Genomic DNA, 17,295 nt, shown 5'->3' on the forward strand with positions numbered 1-17,295 from the left:
TGCAAGTTGCTATATTTATGCAAAGTGCTTCACATACCTTCTGTAAGTATTGGCAAAATTCCTGCAAGATGCCTGTGAATGGATTCCCATGTCACACTCCAGTTGAGTTACATTTTAAAGTATACCAAAACTCTGGCAACAAAACAAGGAAAGAAAACCACAATTAGTATGGCGGGTAGCAGCAGGTTCAGTGTACCCTTATGGACAAGTGCCGTGGCACTCTCTGTATCGGAGATACAGAATTCCAATGGAGTACCTCAGAACCTGTCCAATAGGGGCGGGGCTAAGCGCCAGAAGTGGGCACACAGAGGGCGTCTTAATGGCTAAGTTGAGCTAAAAAACGTGGAAAGTCATTAAAACCTTTTAATAGAACAGTACATGCTGTGGATATTTTTGGCTTTATAGTCACTTTAAGCAAGACATTATGAAGTACCTTACCCCTCCCACATGATTGAGGTAGTTAACCCCACCTCCACAAGCATGAAGTAATGAGTCCCTTGTCCGTGACAGGGCTTTGTATGTAAGTGGGAGGCTTTTCGGCTCCTCTCTTACAAGAGGACCACATGGGCTGGTATAGCTCAGGGTGCGCTGGCAGGCTTTAAATTACCAGTGGAATAGCAGTTTATATGGGGGGAAAAGGGGTTACCAGTGTTTAGCGAGTACCCCACACATTTTATTATTAACAAATCCAAGCAAATGTGGCATTTCGGGTTTAAATGGTTTTCAGAGGCAGCACTTTTTATAGTTTTAAATCATTTTTCACAAAGTCTACAAGCTCTTTTTTCTTTTTACAAATGATTGTTGATGTTCCTACTAGTGATCCTAACATACATAGCAAATTTGGTGTTGATAGCATAGGGTATATTCATATACCTCCGGTATAATTGCTGTGTGCAGCCAGCAAATGCCAATTATGCAAGTTACTACATTGGTAATATACTGCCCGTTACACTATTTGCATAATGTATATTACATTAGCAACATTCGCATTACCCATGTAACAATTTGCGATATTTGCACAACTGGCACAACTTGGGCACCGGGAGATCTGAACGACGCCTTTCCCTGCTGCCGCTAAACTCCTCGGCGGCGTTAAAGACTATTCCCCCTCCGAGTTGTAATTCAGGGTTTGGCAACCGTTGGAGCCCCAAATTACTCTTGCGCGGGGCACGTATCATAGCATTGCTTCTATGACGGTGCCCAGGTTCGGCTCTGTGCGCTGAAGTTACCTGCTTTGCACTCTCTGTGCCTTCAAACAGTAATTTTACATTGTACAGGTTTCACGAATAAACCCCCAAGGAAACACAAAAATTCTTTCCCCCATCAGCAATTTTCTTTTTTTTTAAACAAAGTATGTTGAGAACTTTATTCTACTGCCATTATGTCAACATTTTCACTATAGTTTGCTTTTTAATTGAATGAGAACAGCACCTCTATCTCAGAAATCTGAAACTAGCTACTGTTTTACGGAAATGACATATTATTTCAGGTACCAATTGTTAACCACGGAGCACATACATTTTTACTAAATCTGCAAAGTTCTTTTTTTCTTAGTAAGTTCAGCAATAGCGTTTTGCTTTGAGCCACTTTTCCTAAAAAATTGATTCCAAAGGATGATTTTGTATGCTATGCTAATGTGATCTCAAGGCTGATCATGAAGCAGTGACAGTCTCTGCTCCAGAGCTCCACCTGCTGATACCAAATGTAAACATGAAATATTCATATTTAACATTTCACATATAGCAAATAAAGACCTCCGATTCTCCTTCTTTCAAATAATAAATAAGTAAATATTTTAAATACACTATAGATTCCCTTTAATGTGTTGTTTTCCCTGAACAAACATGAGCATAAACATGTCTACAATTGTACAGTTCATCTGTTATTTGCATAGATTGAATAACATTTTTTAGGCAGTTTTGGAGCACAGAAGTCTTAAGCCAGCAACATATGTGTGAGTGAATTTGCAAATGCGAGCATGCACTTAAACATGAACACTTGTGTAGGCCAAGCAGTTGTGTTTATGCTTATGGCAGAAACAAGAGCAGACAAATGACATTGGGAGGAACTTATAACATAAAAAAAGGGGTTTCAGCCTTGTTTAGTCTACTGTATCTCCTTTTCTGTAATCAATCTGCCAGGAATGTCTTTTGGTGTCTTAGGTCATGGTGCTCTTTCATATCGAAAGAAAAGATCATATTTAATTGATCTACAAATCATCCAAACTATTCCCAATATCTAAACCAGTTGCAATCATATCTATGAGAAAAAACTAATTTGGGACCACCGCATGTTAAAACAATGCCGCACTTGTGGGTGCTAAGCCTGATGTGGCATAGCTTTAACGCTGTTGTGCACCAGACACGATCTAAGGACAGCTGACTTCCGTATATCGGTCAGGAGCGGTTTTCATTGGCTTCTGACCTCCTGATCACTAAGAGCCAATCACAATTATCAGGAACTAGTGAAATTAAAAAAGGCTCTGGTTCTTAAAGGACAACCGAGGTGACATGATGAGATAGACGTGTATGGATAGTGCCAAGCACACAAATAACTAGGATGTGTTCCTTTTTCTCTTTCTCTGCCTAAAAGAGTTAAAAATCAAGTATGCACTTTGCAGTTTCTGTCCAGGTCGGAGTGGGTCAGGCTATAGCATAACCCTCACTGATTAGTAATTACAGCCATAAAATACTTTCCTGTCAGTAAATGGCTTCTGAGAGCAGGAAAAAGATAAAAAGGGTCAACAATTCATTGATTTGAGCTCTAGCACACTTCAATAAAGGTGTCATTGAGCAGGAACAATGAAACAGTAAAAACTTAAAAACTAGACTTACATCTAAAACTGTGTAATATCTAAAAAGTCATTTTTAGGAGCAGAAGGATGAATACAATTGTTTTTCTCATCAGTTTATTTTCACCTCAGATGTCCTTTAAAGGGGCCAGAGACTGCAGTATTAAAGTGGTCAATCAGTAATCATTAATGCGTTGGTTTGGATCAATTGGGTCCACCAGTACCTCTGTATTTATGCAATATTATCTGAATAATCTGATTTAAAAAAAAACGATTGGTCACTAAAATAATTGTACCATTAATGGGCTCTTTATGCTTGGCCTGACTAGAACAGAACATGGATTACTGTATAATTGGCATGGAGTGTGCAAACCAATAAGTTAACTTAAAACAGAACTTCAGGCATAGCAAATAACATAGTGACTCCCTACTCTGCACATGATCCAAGTGCCTGATTTATCTAAAAGGAAACAAATTTGTCAAATGATTATTTGAAGTTGTGGTCTTGCAGCCCTGCTTGTCCTCACCAGGCTCTGAAGGAGGGGCACTGGATTCTAGGATGATGATGTAGCGCCCAATGAACCTGCTGAGAACCTCGCTAGACCTCAACAGTGCATCTTCTTACATGAGAGCTCAAGTTGGAAGAAAAAGGCTTTCATCACACATGTTGCTGCTGTTGCCATACTAAAATTAAGTTATTTGCAAACTATACAGGAGTGGGCATTTACAATTTACAGTGGCAGTCTAGTTGGGTTTTACATTTTTGCTCTTGAAGTTTCTCTCAGATCTTCCTTTTAAACAAAGAAGACACAACTATAGTGAGTTAGTAAATGGCCAAATAATTCTCCATGTTTACGATGTCACAGACTGAGGGTCTATGGAAGGCACAGTTCAATAGATTCCAATCCAGCTTGGTTGTCATTCACAGTAGTTTGTGCAGCATGTCTCACATCCCATTGACACATTCCATGGTCACAACTGTTTAGAAACCCACATGGTCCCATTATGTAGCAGCACTGAAGAGTTATCCTCATCAAAGTGTTGTAAAAACATTTGTGGAAGATCCACAAGCAGGAGTTCAATGTTTCCTCAGCAGTCAGTATAATCTGGTCACTGAGTCATGCCGTCTGTCGAGAGTTTATAGAAGCCGCTTGTAAGTTGCTTAGAAAGTGCTGGATCATGCTACCACTGATCAGGTCAGTTAGCATTTGAGGGCTAAAGGTCAGTAACCAGCCGGATATCCTCCCTTCCGTGTGTCTGAAGCTGCTGCCCATTTGTTTCCTGTCCGTACGACAGCCTGGACCACCGACCCAACCCTCCGGGAGTACACTACGTTATGGTGCCGGTCCAACAGTGCAGTTTCAACGCTCTACAATAGAAAAGAAATACATTTGTAGAACCATTTCTTACATTTTCGGTAGCAAACACATTTTCTATGACAGTTTCGACATTAGGATATAAATTATTTAAACCTTGATGCATGGAAGGTTGCTAATGTTTTCGGATTAATTTTCACTTGAACGTTTGATCCATAATGTATTGTAGGGAGGACCATGGGATCAACAGGCAGTCATAATAATGTAGGTTGTGCACAGGCTTGACTATAGTCGGCTACAGTCAGCTGATAATCAGGTGTGTGCACAAAGGCGCCCCCAGCCTGAGACGCACAAGTGATCCATCCAGCTGTTCGACTCAATTGGCAATGGCCAATTCCTTTGTGCACTCTACCCCCCCAACCGCTGTGTGACATCACGTACATGCCGCTACGATATCTCTCCACATAGCAACAGTACATGTCGTCAGCTACACAGCTAACTCGTGTCTGTACAGCCCAGCAATGTCGCCCAAGTGGATCTGGTCCTATAGCTTTAACAGAGCTTTAATGTTTTCACCTGCAGGAAGCATAAAAAGCCTGTTATTGCTGCAGGAGCATTGCTGGCCAGCCTTGCACACCAATCATGTAGGCTTGTATCCCCAGGGCCAAACCATTGTCATTTAGGTGAAAAAGGGAGTCTGAAAAACCATGTTACTCATCACCTGTGGAAAGCCAGTGACACACTGTGTGACCCCATTAGAGATGGCAGTGAGCAAAGGAGCCGGATATGTGGGGGTTCCTGTATTATTAAAGGTAACTTCCAATAAAAGTCTTTCTCAGGGTCTCCCTCCACATGTGCATAGCTACCCAACCTCCTCCTGGGCACCGGAGGACAGCATAAAGCCCCTTGACAAGGAGACTTTACATGGGGCGGAAAGGGGCGTTTCTGATCCCTCTTGCAGAGTCCATATTGTCTCATGAACAAAGCAGTTTTTGTTCAAGCAGCAGATCCCCATGCTAGCAGGCACATCTTTTCTGGGAATACCAGATTGGTAAATCTGGAAAAGTCTTTGGAAGGGGAGCTATACCATTTTAAAAAAATTAAGTAAAATAAATAATCAAAAAAAGAACACTGAATCACTGAGAGGATAAATGATGCAAGGCGCTGAAGACTGCTCCACAAAGGTAATAGAAATCACCCAGCATTTCACCTTTCTAATGCTCAGGTTGATTATTTTAACAAGCCAGGAGAGTTGGAATTCAGACAGGCATCGCGAGTGTTCATTTGGATTTGAGGTCTGCTAGTAACTTGTGTGCTGATAGGAGACCTACATACAGCTTGTCTTTTATCACTTTGAATTTCATCTGGCACTTTGTATCGCAGTGTGCTAAAATTCCATAGCACCAGTGTTCTAACACAGATGATATAAGAAAGACAAGAATAACCTTTTCCATGGTGTCTTCTAGTGTGGTGTCATTAGGGAATAGCTGATTGTGCAGGCGTGCTGACTCTACGGATTTCTCAATATCATAACCAAACCAGAGGGAGTTTATAATGACCTGGAATGGAAGCGAGACAGAGAGAATTTCATTGTGTCGCCAGACATACAGACTGCTACATGAGAGGAACTCAACTCTTTTTTCAAGTACCAATTCCAGAACAATTGCTGTACAGCCCTGCAACTAATCTCATCTGGGTAAAATAGATCTATAAAATCCATTCGTATAGCTTACGGACTTCCCACTGCTATTATATTGTGCTAGCTTTGCTTTCACATAAATTAGACTTGCTGTCCTCTTTTGTAACTTGGAGGCTGCTTCTATTTTAGATGTGGCTCTGTTCTCTTCTCTGTTAAAGTATTACTAAAAAAGCAGCTTGCACAATAAAAACACATTCAGGCACATACTGGGCCATATTCACTTAACCCAGAAAATTTGGGACAGACCAAAAAGGATTGGAAAAGTTGTGTAATGCTAAAAATAATAAAAATAAAAATGTGGTGTAAAATTTCAGAATTCATTTGCTAACTGGCAACAAGTTAGTAACATGATTGGTTAAAAAAATGGTGTTCCCAGATGTTTTTTAAAAAAATTTTTTTAAGAAAAGTCCCACAAAGGCAATGGGTCATTTTCACAAAATTGCTGTAAAATTGCAATGCGCAAGGAACACACAGCAATTTTACTGTTACTTATGCAAGTTGTGCAATGCGCGTTACCAAAGTAGCATGTACACTGCTAATGTAACATACGGCTTACTAATGTATACTACTAACAAGAGTTGCTCTATTTCCGCAATGGGCACCATGCAACTTGCGTAGGTACCAATGAAATAGCAGGGAGCTGCCTATGCAGAACAACTTAATCAGTTTAGTGCATATGCCCCTCAAACTAAACCTCAAACAGGTAAAAAAAAATATATATAAAAGTTTCAAATAATGAGAGCTTGCCAGGTTCAGCAGGTTCAGTAAGTAAGTACTCTATCTCCCTTTAAAATTTGAGTTAGGCCCCCTTTCCACGGGCAGTTGAAAGGCAGAGAAATGCCTCTCAAACGCTCACAACTGCTTCTTACTGCTTGGTAACTGTTCACTGCTGCCTGATAACTGCTTGCTGAGCACACAGTTCAACTGCACGTGGAAATCAAACCTTAAAGTGACCCAGAGACGACTAAAAAGCAGTTTTTTAACTTACCCGGAGCTTCCTCTAGCCCCAGAAGCACGAAGATGCGTCCCTCGCCGTCCTCCTACGGTCCTCTGTTAAGCCGCAATCTGCTCCAGTAAGCGGCTGTGTGACTTTAGCAGGGTGCCTTCTGCGCATGCGCGGACCATCTGCGCAAGCACAGAAGGCCCCAGCTGACGTCACTCAGTCAGACTGAGCCCAAATGAGCAGTCTACCGGGGTTTTGTTGTGGCTACACGGAAGATTCCGGGCGGACCTTGGGAGGCACATGTGAGGACGGTGAGGGACGCATCCATGCTTCTGGGGCTGGAGGAAGCCCCGCGTAACTAAACAAAAAAAAAACCATCTCTGGGTCACTTTAATGAGCTACTCTGAGCTAATCATTTTCCTAGATGAGGAGAATTTTGTTGCAATTTGTATACAGACTGCAATTGGGCAAATCTAAATGAGCAGAAACAGCATTTCCCCAGTTGCAACCTGTATGCCCTGTATGCTCTTTCACACCAGAGCAGATTTCTGGCGTTTTTAACTTTGCGTTAACGGAAGGTAAAATGAAAGTCCATAGACTTTTTTACCTTTCACAATTTACACTGCGTTTTGGCACGTTGTGGTATGACACAGCCGGGAGCTTTTAACCTTCCGGCGCTGGCATTTTCCCATCGATGGAATTAGAACTACCGCCGCTAATCAGCGTCGCAACGCAACATCCCTGTTGTCACGCCGTAATCATAACGGAAACCGGCTCCTGCAAGCGTTGTGTCATGTGAAATAGCCCTTCGGTCTCTTTTCCATAAACAGTTGGTAGGCCGTGAAATGCCTCACAAACTCACAACTGATTGCTACTGCCTGGTAACTGCTCACTGCGAACTAGTAACCGCTGACTGCTGGCTGGCAGTTGCTTGCTGAGAACACAGTTCAACTACCCGTGGAAAAGAGGGCTAAAAAAACAACAAAATTGACATCAACTCAGACAATAATAATCTCATTGATCATATGCAATGATTATTATCCACCTACATTTGGCAGGTGCAATTTTTGTTTTATAGAGTGCAGGCTTATACCCATCTGGTTTTCATTTGTCAATAACGATACCCTCCCAAAAGTGACCAAAATTTACCTTTTATTAGCAGGAACGGTTATAAGCTAATGGTGCTTAATATGGGACAGACACTTTTTGAAATTTATATAGTATTGCATTTAATAGAGAGAGATATCATATAGTGTGAAAATTCAGCATGATCAACGAGATGCAACTTAAGGTGCGTACACACGTCAGATAAAAGTCTTTGGAAAATGAAAGATCACAGACCAATTTTACCCCCTTTCATGTAGTATGAGAGACATACTCTACACAGTCTATTCTATGGAGCTGAACTCCCCATCAGATAAAAATCTTTGCAAGATGCTGCACACAAAGATGCTGTACACATTCAACAGATCAGTATCTGCAAAAGATCTGTTCCTGCAAAAGATCAATTCCTGCAAAATGCATTCATAGTCTATGACAACTGCAGATCCTCATACACACCTTGTTTAATAGACATTCATCTGCAGATCAGACAATTATCTGCCGATCTGAAGATCCAACCTGGTGGATCTGATCTACAGATAATTGTCCGTTAAACAAGGTGTGTATGAGATCTGCAGATATCATAGACTATGAATGCGTTTTGCAGGAATGGATCTTTTGCAGGAACAGATCTTTTGCAGATACTGATCTGTTGCATGTGTACAGCATCTGTGTGTGCAGCATCTTGCAAAGATTTTTATCTGATGGGGAGTTCAGCTCCATAGAAATGACTGTGTAGAGTATGGCTCTCATACTACATGGAAGGGGGTAAAATTGGTCTGTGATCTTTCATTTTCCAAAGACTATGGTCTGATGTGTGTATGAGCCTTAAGTCTTTGCTAAGGCATAGGTTATGCTAATTTTATGAGGATTCATATAAAACTAACCAATTAAGGCCTCTTTTCCATGGACTGTTGATAGGCAGTGACATGCCTCTCAAACTCTCACAACTGCTCACTGCTGCCTGGTAACTGTATGCTGAGCTCACAGCTCAACAGTCCGTGTAAGGCCTCTTTTTCAAGGACTGTTGATAGGCAGTGAAATGCCTCTCAAACTCTCACAACTGCTTGCTTCTGCCTGGTAACTGCTCACTGCTACCTGATAACTGCTTGCTGAGCACACAGCTCAACAGCTCGTGGAAAAGAGGCCTAAATGAAGCCTAAGGCCTCTTTTCCACGGACAGTTGAGCTGTGTGCTCAGCAAGCAGTTACCAGGCAGCAGTGAGCAGTTATCTGGCAGCAGCAAGCAGTTGGGAGAGTTTGTGAGGGATTTCATCGCTTATGAACTGACCGTGGAAAAGAGGCTTCAATGCTGCTGCTGAGGCATTTGATAGGTCAAGCTGCAACATTTGCATAAAGTTAGCTTAAAAAATGTGCATCAACTCCAGAATTATTTGCATCTCATTGACCATCGTGATTTCCCATAGGGGCACTTACAGCACAAATATGTAAGTCACCCCAAGCTTCTGTACTTTCTTATTTCGAATCCCAAATTCAAACACCAACACTACTGCCCAGCAATTGTAATGTTCACTTAATAAAGATTAGATTGCATATTGGGTACTCAGACTTAGGTCTCATAGACCATCTCTACTAATCTACATTACAGTATTGCTGTCACTGTTGTACTTATTTAATGCTAAGGATTATAGACGTCTGTTACTTTATGACTCACCAGTGCTGTTGCTGTTGTGATTTTAGTCCCTCCAGAGGCTCCGACAACCATGTGAACATTGTCATTCTTATCTAAAATGATGGCCGGGCACATAGAGGACAGGGGTCTTTTTCCTGCAAAAGTGGTGGGTGAAAATATCTCCAGTTTATACTATCCATTCCTTTTTCATATGTCTCCTACCTGAGTGTGCTTCTAATGTATACCTGGTCTGATAAAATTAGCTGGAGATGGGGGGATGCCAAACCCGTTGATTATAAGAGGGGAACCAAAATCATCCATCTCATCATTGTAGATAATTCCTGTGATATTGGAGCGGACTTTGGAACCAAAGCTGCAATAAAAAAGCAACATTTAACAATAAGAGACAGACAGCAATTCTTGGGAAATTCTTTCACATTCCTAATTTTCAGTCCAAGCTGATTAATGTGCTGATGCCAGGGTGTTTATAAGGCCTCTTGCACACTGCACGCGATTCCGATTCCGATTTCGCTTTTTAATCAGTTTTTACATCCGATTCAAATTCCGATTTGCAGTGTGCAGGGAGCAAACTGCAAATCAGAATCTGAATCGGATGTAAAAACTGATTAAAAAGCGGAATCTGAATCTGAATCGCGTGCAGTGTGCAAGAGGCCTTAGGTATGGCACATTGTGTACCACTGCTATGTTACTACTTACTAGTTTTTGCTACCTCCAATCTTACTCAAGCACTGTGCTTCAAGCAGCGGAGTAACTAGAAATCACTGCCCCCCCACAAAACTTTGGATGGGGCCCCCAATACCCCCCCCCTCCCCCCCCCCCCCCGGCTTTCTACACAGGTAAACCGAGAACCACTGTTATTCAATTGGCTAGTGCACACTTGAATGTGGTTTCCACATGCAGATAAAAACAGACAGCAGTAAAGCACTGGGAGCATTTTCTCTATCAATTGCATTAGCTTCTGTGATAAAACTCATACAGAAGACCCAACGGATGAATGTGCTCCCAGCCTCAGCTTATTACACTCACTCTGTCCTCCTCAATGGAGCAGAACTGACTAACTGCAGACTTCTCCAGCAACACTGCACTTGGGGAGGGGGAGAGAGGCTGGGGGTATAGCAGCGCTGTATACAAGACCCTGCTGAACACTGAATAGGGACTGTCTGCAAATCTTTGTCTACACAACTTTGTATGATTCGTCATCAGTGGCTAAGCTGATGCAGTGATTAGAACAATTGTGCAGAGAACAGAAAGTATTTTCGTCTCCGTGCCCTTAGTTGTCAGTTTCTCAGGACAGGGAAAAGAAACTTCTCCCAGTGGGACCCCCTGCAGCCTCTGGGCCCCCCTGCTGATGCATCCCTTGCTGGGTCTATTGTAACGCCCCTGGCTTCAAACATAATTATGACAAAAAAAAAAATGTAAAATACACAAGTAAGCATACATGAAAGTTTGGCCCTACGTCACTGTCACTGACAGTCCTGACTCCTGACAGGCTTTGGTCTCCTCCAGACCCTCAGGCTGGTTTCAGACTGTATATTGGCGTCAACGATGCGGAGCATTGCTCCTGTCACACCACCAAAAACAGGCCTTCAGGGAACACCACGTTCGTACATGGTTTTCCCTGCTTGACAATCGCCCAAGCAGGTCTCTTGCGGTCACTTCCTGCTTCAGGTATGCGGAAGTGCATGGAAACATATTGAAAAAAATATACTTCCGCACATGCGAGCCGCAAGGCCAACTATTTAAAAAAGTGCGTCACCATAGACTAACATGAATTCCTTCTGGGCTGATGCAGATCGCCACAGGACCTGTGCGGGAACGTAGTTCTGATCTAGCTAGCATTAGATGGCGCAGCATATCACAGCGTCAGCGTGGGAAGTATGAACTTCCCCATAGGCTTTCATTAGGCTGCGGTAGCAGTGCGGCAATTAGCACTAGAATTAATTTCTTGGTTATCACCCTCCACCATTTTGCACTGAATCTGGCAGCTTGTGCAAGATTAGGGGATGGCCTAACATACGTCCAAAAAATGCTGTATTTTTTATTTTTAACATAATTATTATGGATGTTTGTTTGGTCACAGGATGGTCAATGCAAATAATTCACTTTGGTGAGATTTTCATTTTTAAAGAAACTCAGAGATGAGTAAAGGTGCTCACCTGGGGCTCCCCTCAGTCCCATAAGCATGGATACGCCACTCACAGTCCTCCCGCAATCCTCTGTTTAGCCGCAATCCACTCTGATACTTGGCTCAGTCAGGCTCAGTCTGACTGAGTGACATCACCCGGGGTCTTCTAAGCTTGCGCAGAAGGCCCCCTGCTGACGTCATTGAGCCGAATACCGGAGAAGATTGCGGCTTAACGGCATAGACATGGAACACACTCTGCAGTATTAGCTATGTAATTGTAATCTTTAAAGGAAACATCCGAGGATTAAAAAAAAAAAAAAAAAAAAAAAAAAATAGAATAAAAAAGCAAACAAAACAAACAAAAAAAAAACAACTTACCTGGGGCATCCTCAGCCCCTGGCAGCTGTCTTGTGCCCTCGCCGCAGCTCCACTTCCAGGCGGTGGCCCAGGGTCCCCTCCGGTGCAGGTCGGCATCTACTGCGCGCCTGTGCGAGTGCCGCTGGTGATCGTGCCCGTGTGGTTTGGAGCGTTCTGCACAGGTACAGGTACTTCTGCGCTTGCGCAGAACACTCCAGACCACATGAGCATGGTCACCAGCGGCACTGGCGCAGGTGCAGTAGATGTCGACCTGGCAAGGTCGGAATCTCCAACGGCGGGTATCCTAGGACACCAGAGCTGCGGCGAGGGACATATCGTCTGCCAGGGGCTGGAAGAAACCCCGGGTAAGTAGATCCTTTTTTTTTTATTTCCTCAGACATTCCCTTCAATAAAAGGAAGAATTTTTTCTCTTACTAGAGGTTGATGGTGCTTGTGGCGGACACTGCACTTCCATCTTCTGCGACAACTGAGAGGTGGGCTGTACCGTGACTGTCTGGGACATAAAACATGGGCTCATAGTAATCAGATGGGTGGGTGGTGTCATCGGTGATCTTTTTTCTTAGGCCATCTGCAAAGGCATCTGAAGTCAGATTCTTCATCACCTGAAGAAATCAAACAAACTGAATAGTGGATAAAAGTGTATTGGACAGAGTTCAGAGTATGAATTTTGCAAATGACTGCACAGAGCAAGATAGATGTGGGCCAGAAGAGGTGACATAAAGAGGTTGCATGATACAGAAGGAGTGGAAGGATAGAGGAGTGTTGGGTGGGTAGGTGGGGGTCAGGAGAGGGTGCAGGGAAGATAGTGGAATGGATAAGATGTAGCTGGAATTTAAGGGGGGAGGGGTAGTAACAGATCGTTGCAGATAGATGAAAGATGGGTGTATAGATGGTGAAATATGGTTGCAACCTGCTGAAGATGTGGTGGGGTGGAGGAAAGATTACCTGGGGGACAGGGAGGAGCAGCATGTGCCGGAGACGAGGAGCTTGAATGGGGAGCTAGACTAAGGCAAAGACTGCAACATGCACAGCAGAGATGGGGCATAGGGATGAACAGGGGAGGAATAGAATGCCTATTGGGATGAATGGTGCTTGCATCAGAGAGTCAGGACAAAGGCAGGTATGGAAGAAGCTCTGGCAGCTGCAATAGTGTTAGTGTGGAGGTCGCGAGTGCTGATTTAGAACTCAAAATGAGTCCAAGGCACTTGTTGGTTAAAGTACTCTTCACAAGACCAGATCTGGTGTAAAGGGAGGTGGGGGAATGGCATGGCAGGTGGAGGCATGGAGCTGGTGAAGGGATGATGCAGGAGAGATTTGGGTGGCTGCATTTGTGTGTGGCTCCAACAGGCAGAAGCCGAGATGGGAGGATGGCCAATCTGTGCTTTGAGTTAAGCTTTCAAGCAGGACCAGCACAATAAAAGTTGTGAACTTACAAATAGTTACACCAAGCTTGTCCTTACAAAAATGGAACACTATTTACATCTTTAAAATAACAGTTAAATACTAGTTTTGTACTTCTTTCCCACAGAGTCCTCAAAGGCCAAGGTCGGATGCCTTCAAACATTTTTTGCCACAGCTCAAACTAATTAAAGGGTCTGAATCAGGAAAGGTGTGGTTCACCAAGTAGAACACATTTCCCCCTTTCTCAATCCATGCTAAAAATGGTTATTTATTTTTTACACATGGTTATTGCCCGCAAGGACTGGAATTGGCCACTGGCTAGCCAGTCATAGAGGATCTCTGCTGCCTCTTTCTTTCTTGTGAAGCCAGTAGCATGCACAAGTGCATCCTTTCCTCTGCTTATGGTGTGAATGTTTTCTAACAAACCTACACACAAATTTAAAATGGTTTCAATTTATGATGAATTTGGCAGATTACCTCTGTTAAGTTGACAAAGTTTGGATCTCCTAGCAAAGTTCTCTTAGCGTAAGCAAAGCGGAAAGCTTCTGCAATGCGGTGGTAGGTCAGTCCTTGAGCCTCAGGCTTTACACTTGCACTTGAAAAATTAAATCCTGGTATAAGAGGAAAAAAAAAAGACTTCATTTTATAAATATATAACAAATGCATTATGCTATGATCTTATGACTGTACATACTGTAACTATTTCTGCTGCACAGTATCTGCATGCCACCTGGGAATAGCTGGGATCTTATATGGAGGACTAATTAGCAGCTTTTGTTATAGATGAGTCCCTTTGGCCTAGAGTTTCTCTCACCCTTCAGGATGTTGAGGATGAGCCCAAGGACAGGTCCGCTCAGGGGAGCCGTTGGACTGATCAAAGAGAAGTCACCCAGTTGAACACGATATGGAGCTTCGCTAATTTCAACCTCATAATTTTTCAGATCTTCTTCTGTAATTATTCCTCCTGTGACACAGCGTAACAAGAAAGCAAAGAAGACAAGAAATTCAAAGACTGGACAGCAATATTTTCTTCTAGTCAAGTACTGTCTGTATTACTGATATATTTCAGAAAGGTTATCAAAGGACAAAGCACCACTGACAATAATCCCTGCCACAGAATATGCCTGCATATACATAGCCATGGGCGTAACAATACGGCCTGCAGCCCCTGCTCCCGCGAGGGTGGGGGCCCCGGACCCCCCCGTGGGGCCCGCTCAGGGCCTTTTTGGGGGACTGGAGGGGAAAGCCATGGCTACACTCGGCAAGGAGGGGGGACGGTCCCCCACTCCCTCACCTTGGGCTCTGCGCTCCCCTCCAGCTTAAATTAGTGTCTGGGCAGCGGGCAGATACATACCTTCCTTGCGTTTCACCAGGAATGTTCCTCTTTCCAGCGTCTGACATCATTTCCTGTATAAACAGGAAGTAGCGTCAGACACTAGAGCAAGGAGTATCTGTGGTGAAACGCAAGGAAGGTATGTATCTGCCCGCTGTCCAGACACTAATTTAAGCTGGAGGGGAGCGCAAAGGGGAGGGCCCGAGGTGAGGGAGGGGAGGACCGCCCCCCCCCCTCCCCGCCGAGTGTGGCCATGGCTTTCCCCTCATGCAGCATCCCCTCCAGTCCCCCAAAAGGGGCCTGAGCGGGCCCCGGGGGGCCCCCATCAGAATCTCTTCAGGGGGGCCCGGTGGCTCCTAGTTACGCCCCTCTAAATAGCCCTACTACAGTCATATGGACAGACAGGCACATGACATGCATATGGGTCTTTCTGCATAGAATGCTATAGAGCTACTTGTAAGAAATACTTTCAAAAGAGATTACTTCCATGCAGACAAACATTCTGAGGAGATCAGTTTCATGCAGACAGATGTTCGGAGGAGATCATTTCCATTCAGACAGATGGTTTAGAGGAGATCACTTCCATGCAGACAGACGTTCGGAGGAGATCACTTCCATGCAGACAAACGTTCAGAGGAGATCACTTCCATGCAGACAGATGTTCAGAGGAGATCACTTCCATGCAGACAGACGTTCAGATGAAATTACTTGCATGCAGACAGATATGTAGAGGAGATCACTTCCATGCAGACAGACGTTTAGAGGAGATCACTTCCATGTAGACAGATGTTCAGAGGAGATCACTTCCGTGCAGACAGACATTTAGAGGAGATCATTTACATGCAGCAGACAGACGTTCAGAGGAGATCACTTCCATGCAAACAGACGTTCAGATGAAATTACATGCATGCAGACAGACATGTAGAGGAGATTACTTCCATGCAGCCAGACGTTCAGAGGAGATCACTTCCATGCAGACAGACATTTAGAGGAGATCACTTCCATGTAGATAGACGTTCAGAGGAGATCACTTCCATGCAGGCAGACATTTAGATGAGATCACTTAAATGCAGACAGACATTCAGAGGAGATCACTTACATGCAGCAGACAGACGTTCAGAGGAGATCACTTCCATGCAGACAGGCGTTCAGATGAAATCACTTGCATGCAGACAAACATGTAGAGGAGATTACTTCCATGCAGACAGACAATAAGAGGAGATCACTTCCATGCAGACAGATGTTCAGAGGAGATCATTTCCATGCAAACAGACGTTCAGAGGAGATCACTTCCATGTAGACACATTCAGAGGAGATCACTTCCATGCAGATCGACATTATTAAAAGGATATCACTTCCAGGTAGAGAGTAATTTTTCAGTTTCCTTCTCACCTGCTTGCTGGATGTCTTTGATAATTTGCTTGGCTAATGGACCAGTGTAGAAAGCATTGGCATCATCGGCCAGGATCTGTAGCGTATCTGCAAGTTTGGGTAATTTCACTATGTCCCCTTTCTCCAATACCTTTCCCTGTGCATTACAGAAGACCTCACTGAGGGAGAGGTGTAAAAAAATAATTTAAGACAATTAGCTTGAAAATATCAACTATTTCTAGTAGAAACCTATTTAATATTAGACAAACTTTAATCGCTTACATTAATTGGTATATTTGGCTACCAATATACTTACACTGACACTCATATTGACTCGGCCCTCTGATAAAGTCGGTATTTGACCACAAAACATATTAGAATGGTGTTGAAAATTTGGAGCTAATTTTTATTTATTACCTTCTCCTATCGCCCTTCTAATCTTATATATATACATATTTATTAAAGAATGGGCAGCACTGTTGTTGGGGGTGCTCAGCAGGGTTGCTGCGCATATTGAGTGCTTTTGGGCAGGGGCGCAGCACGTGCCAGAGGCAGTAGCATGGCAGTAGGAGGATTCTCACTGATCCAGTGGTTGACTAATTGGAAAAAGAAGAGAGCCTCTGTGGTGCAATACCTTTAATTCAGTTTGCAAATTGCAAAAGAAGTGCACGTAAAAGATTGTAAAAATTTGCACACATATCTCACATGCCCAATGTTCACTCCTCGGATGTCGACAGTGGCTAGCGGGGGACATCAACAAGGGTACATGGTAGGTCTGGAATCCATGCAAGCTCCATGTGCTAATGACACCTTTCAACACACCAGTGTGTCTTTGTCAAGTCAGATCATTTAACCACTTAAGGATCGCAGTGTTAAATCCCCCCTAGTGACTCGGCCATTTTTTACAAAATAGGCCACTGCAGCTTTAAGGGCTCGCTGCAGGGCCGTACAACTCAGCACACAAGTGACCCCCCTTCCCCTTTTTCTGCCCACCAACAAAGATTTCTGTTGGTGGGATCTGATTTCTCTCCAGATGTTTGTGGGTTTTTTTTTTTTTTACAAATATTTACTTTATTAAAATAACAATAAATTTCTTCTTTTTTTATTATTTAATATCCATCCCTTCCCCCGCCAGCCAATCAGTGCGATCGGCTGTCATAGGCTTCAGCCTATGACAGCGGATC

General features: G+C 43.4%; 1 protein-coding gene across 3 annotated transcripts in view; it reads right to left on the bottom strand.

Annotated features, from left to right (window-relative positions):
* Positions 1-1,793: 1,793 nt before the first annotated feature.
* GGT1 (gamma-glutamyltransferase 1) overlaps positions 1,794-17,295 on the bottom strand; it is a 222,987-nt gene continuing 207,485 nt past the window's right edge. For all 3 annotated transcript variants that reach the window (XM_068238301.1, XM_068238302.1, XM_068238304.1), the window contains exons 6-13: positions 16,133-16,290; positions 14,222-14,371; positions 13,885-14,018; positions 12,421-12,608; positions 9,728-9,855; positions 9,525-9,637; positions 5,553-5,666; positions 1,794-4,160 (exon numbers count right to left, since the gene is read on the bottom strand). In XM_068238301.1, the coding sequence (XP_068094402.1) occupies positions 4,014-4,160; positions 5,553-5,666; positions 9,525-9,637; positions 9,728-9,855; positions 12,421-12,608; positions 13,885-14,018; positions 14,222-14,371; positions 16,133-16,290 (1,132 nt within the window). In that variant the 3' untranslated portion in view covers positions 1,794-4,013. The remainder of the gene's footprint in view (positions 4,161-5,552; positions 5,667-9,524; positions 9,638-9,727; positions 9,856-12,420; positions 12,609-13,884; positions 14,019-14,221; positions 14,372-16,132; positions 16,291-17,295) is intronic.

Source organism: Hyperolius riggenbachi, chromosome 1, assembly GCF_040937935.1.
Source record: "Hyperolius riggenbachi isolate aHypRig1 chromosome 1, aHypRig1.pri, whole genome shotgun sequence".
NCBI lineage: Eukaryota > Metazoa > Chordata > Amphibia > Anura > Hyperoliidae > Hyperolius > Hyperolius riggenbachi.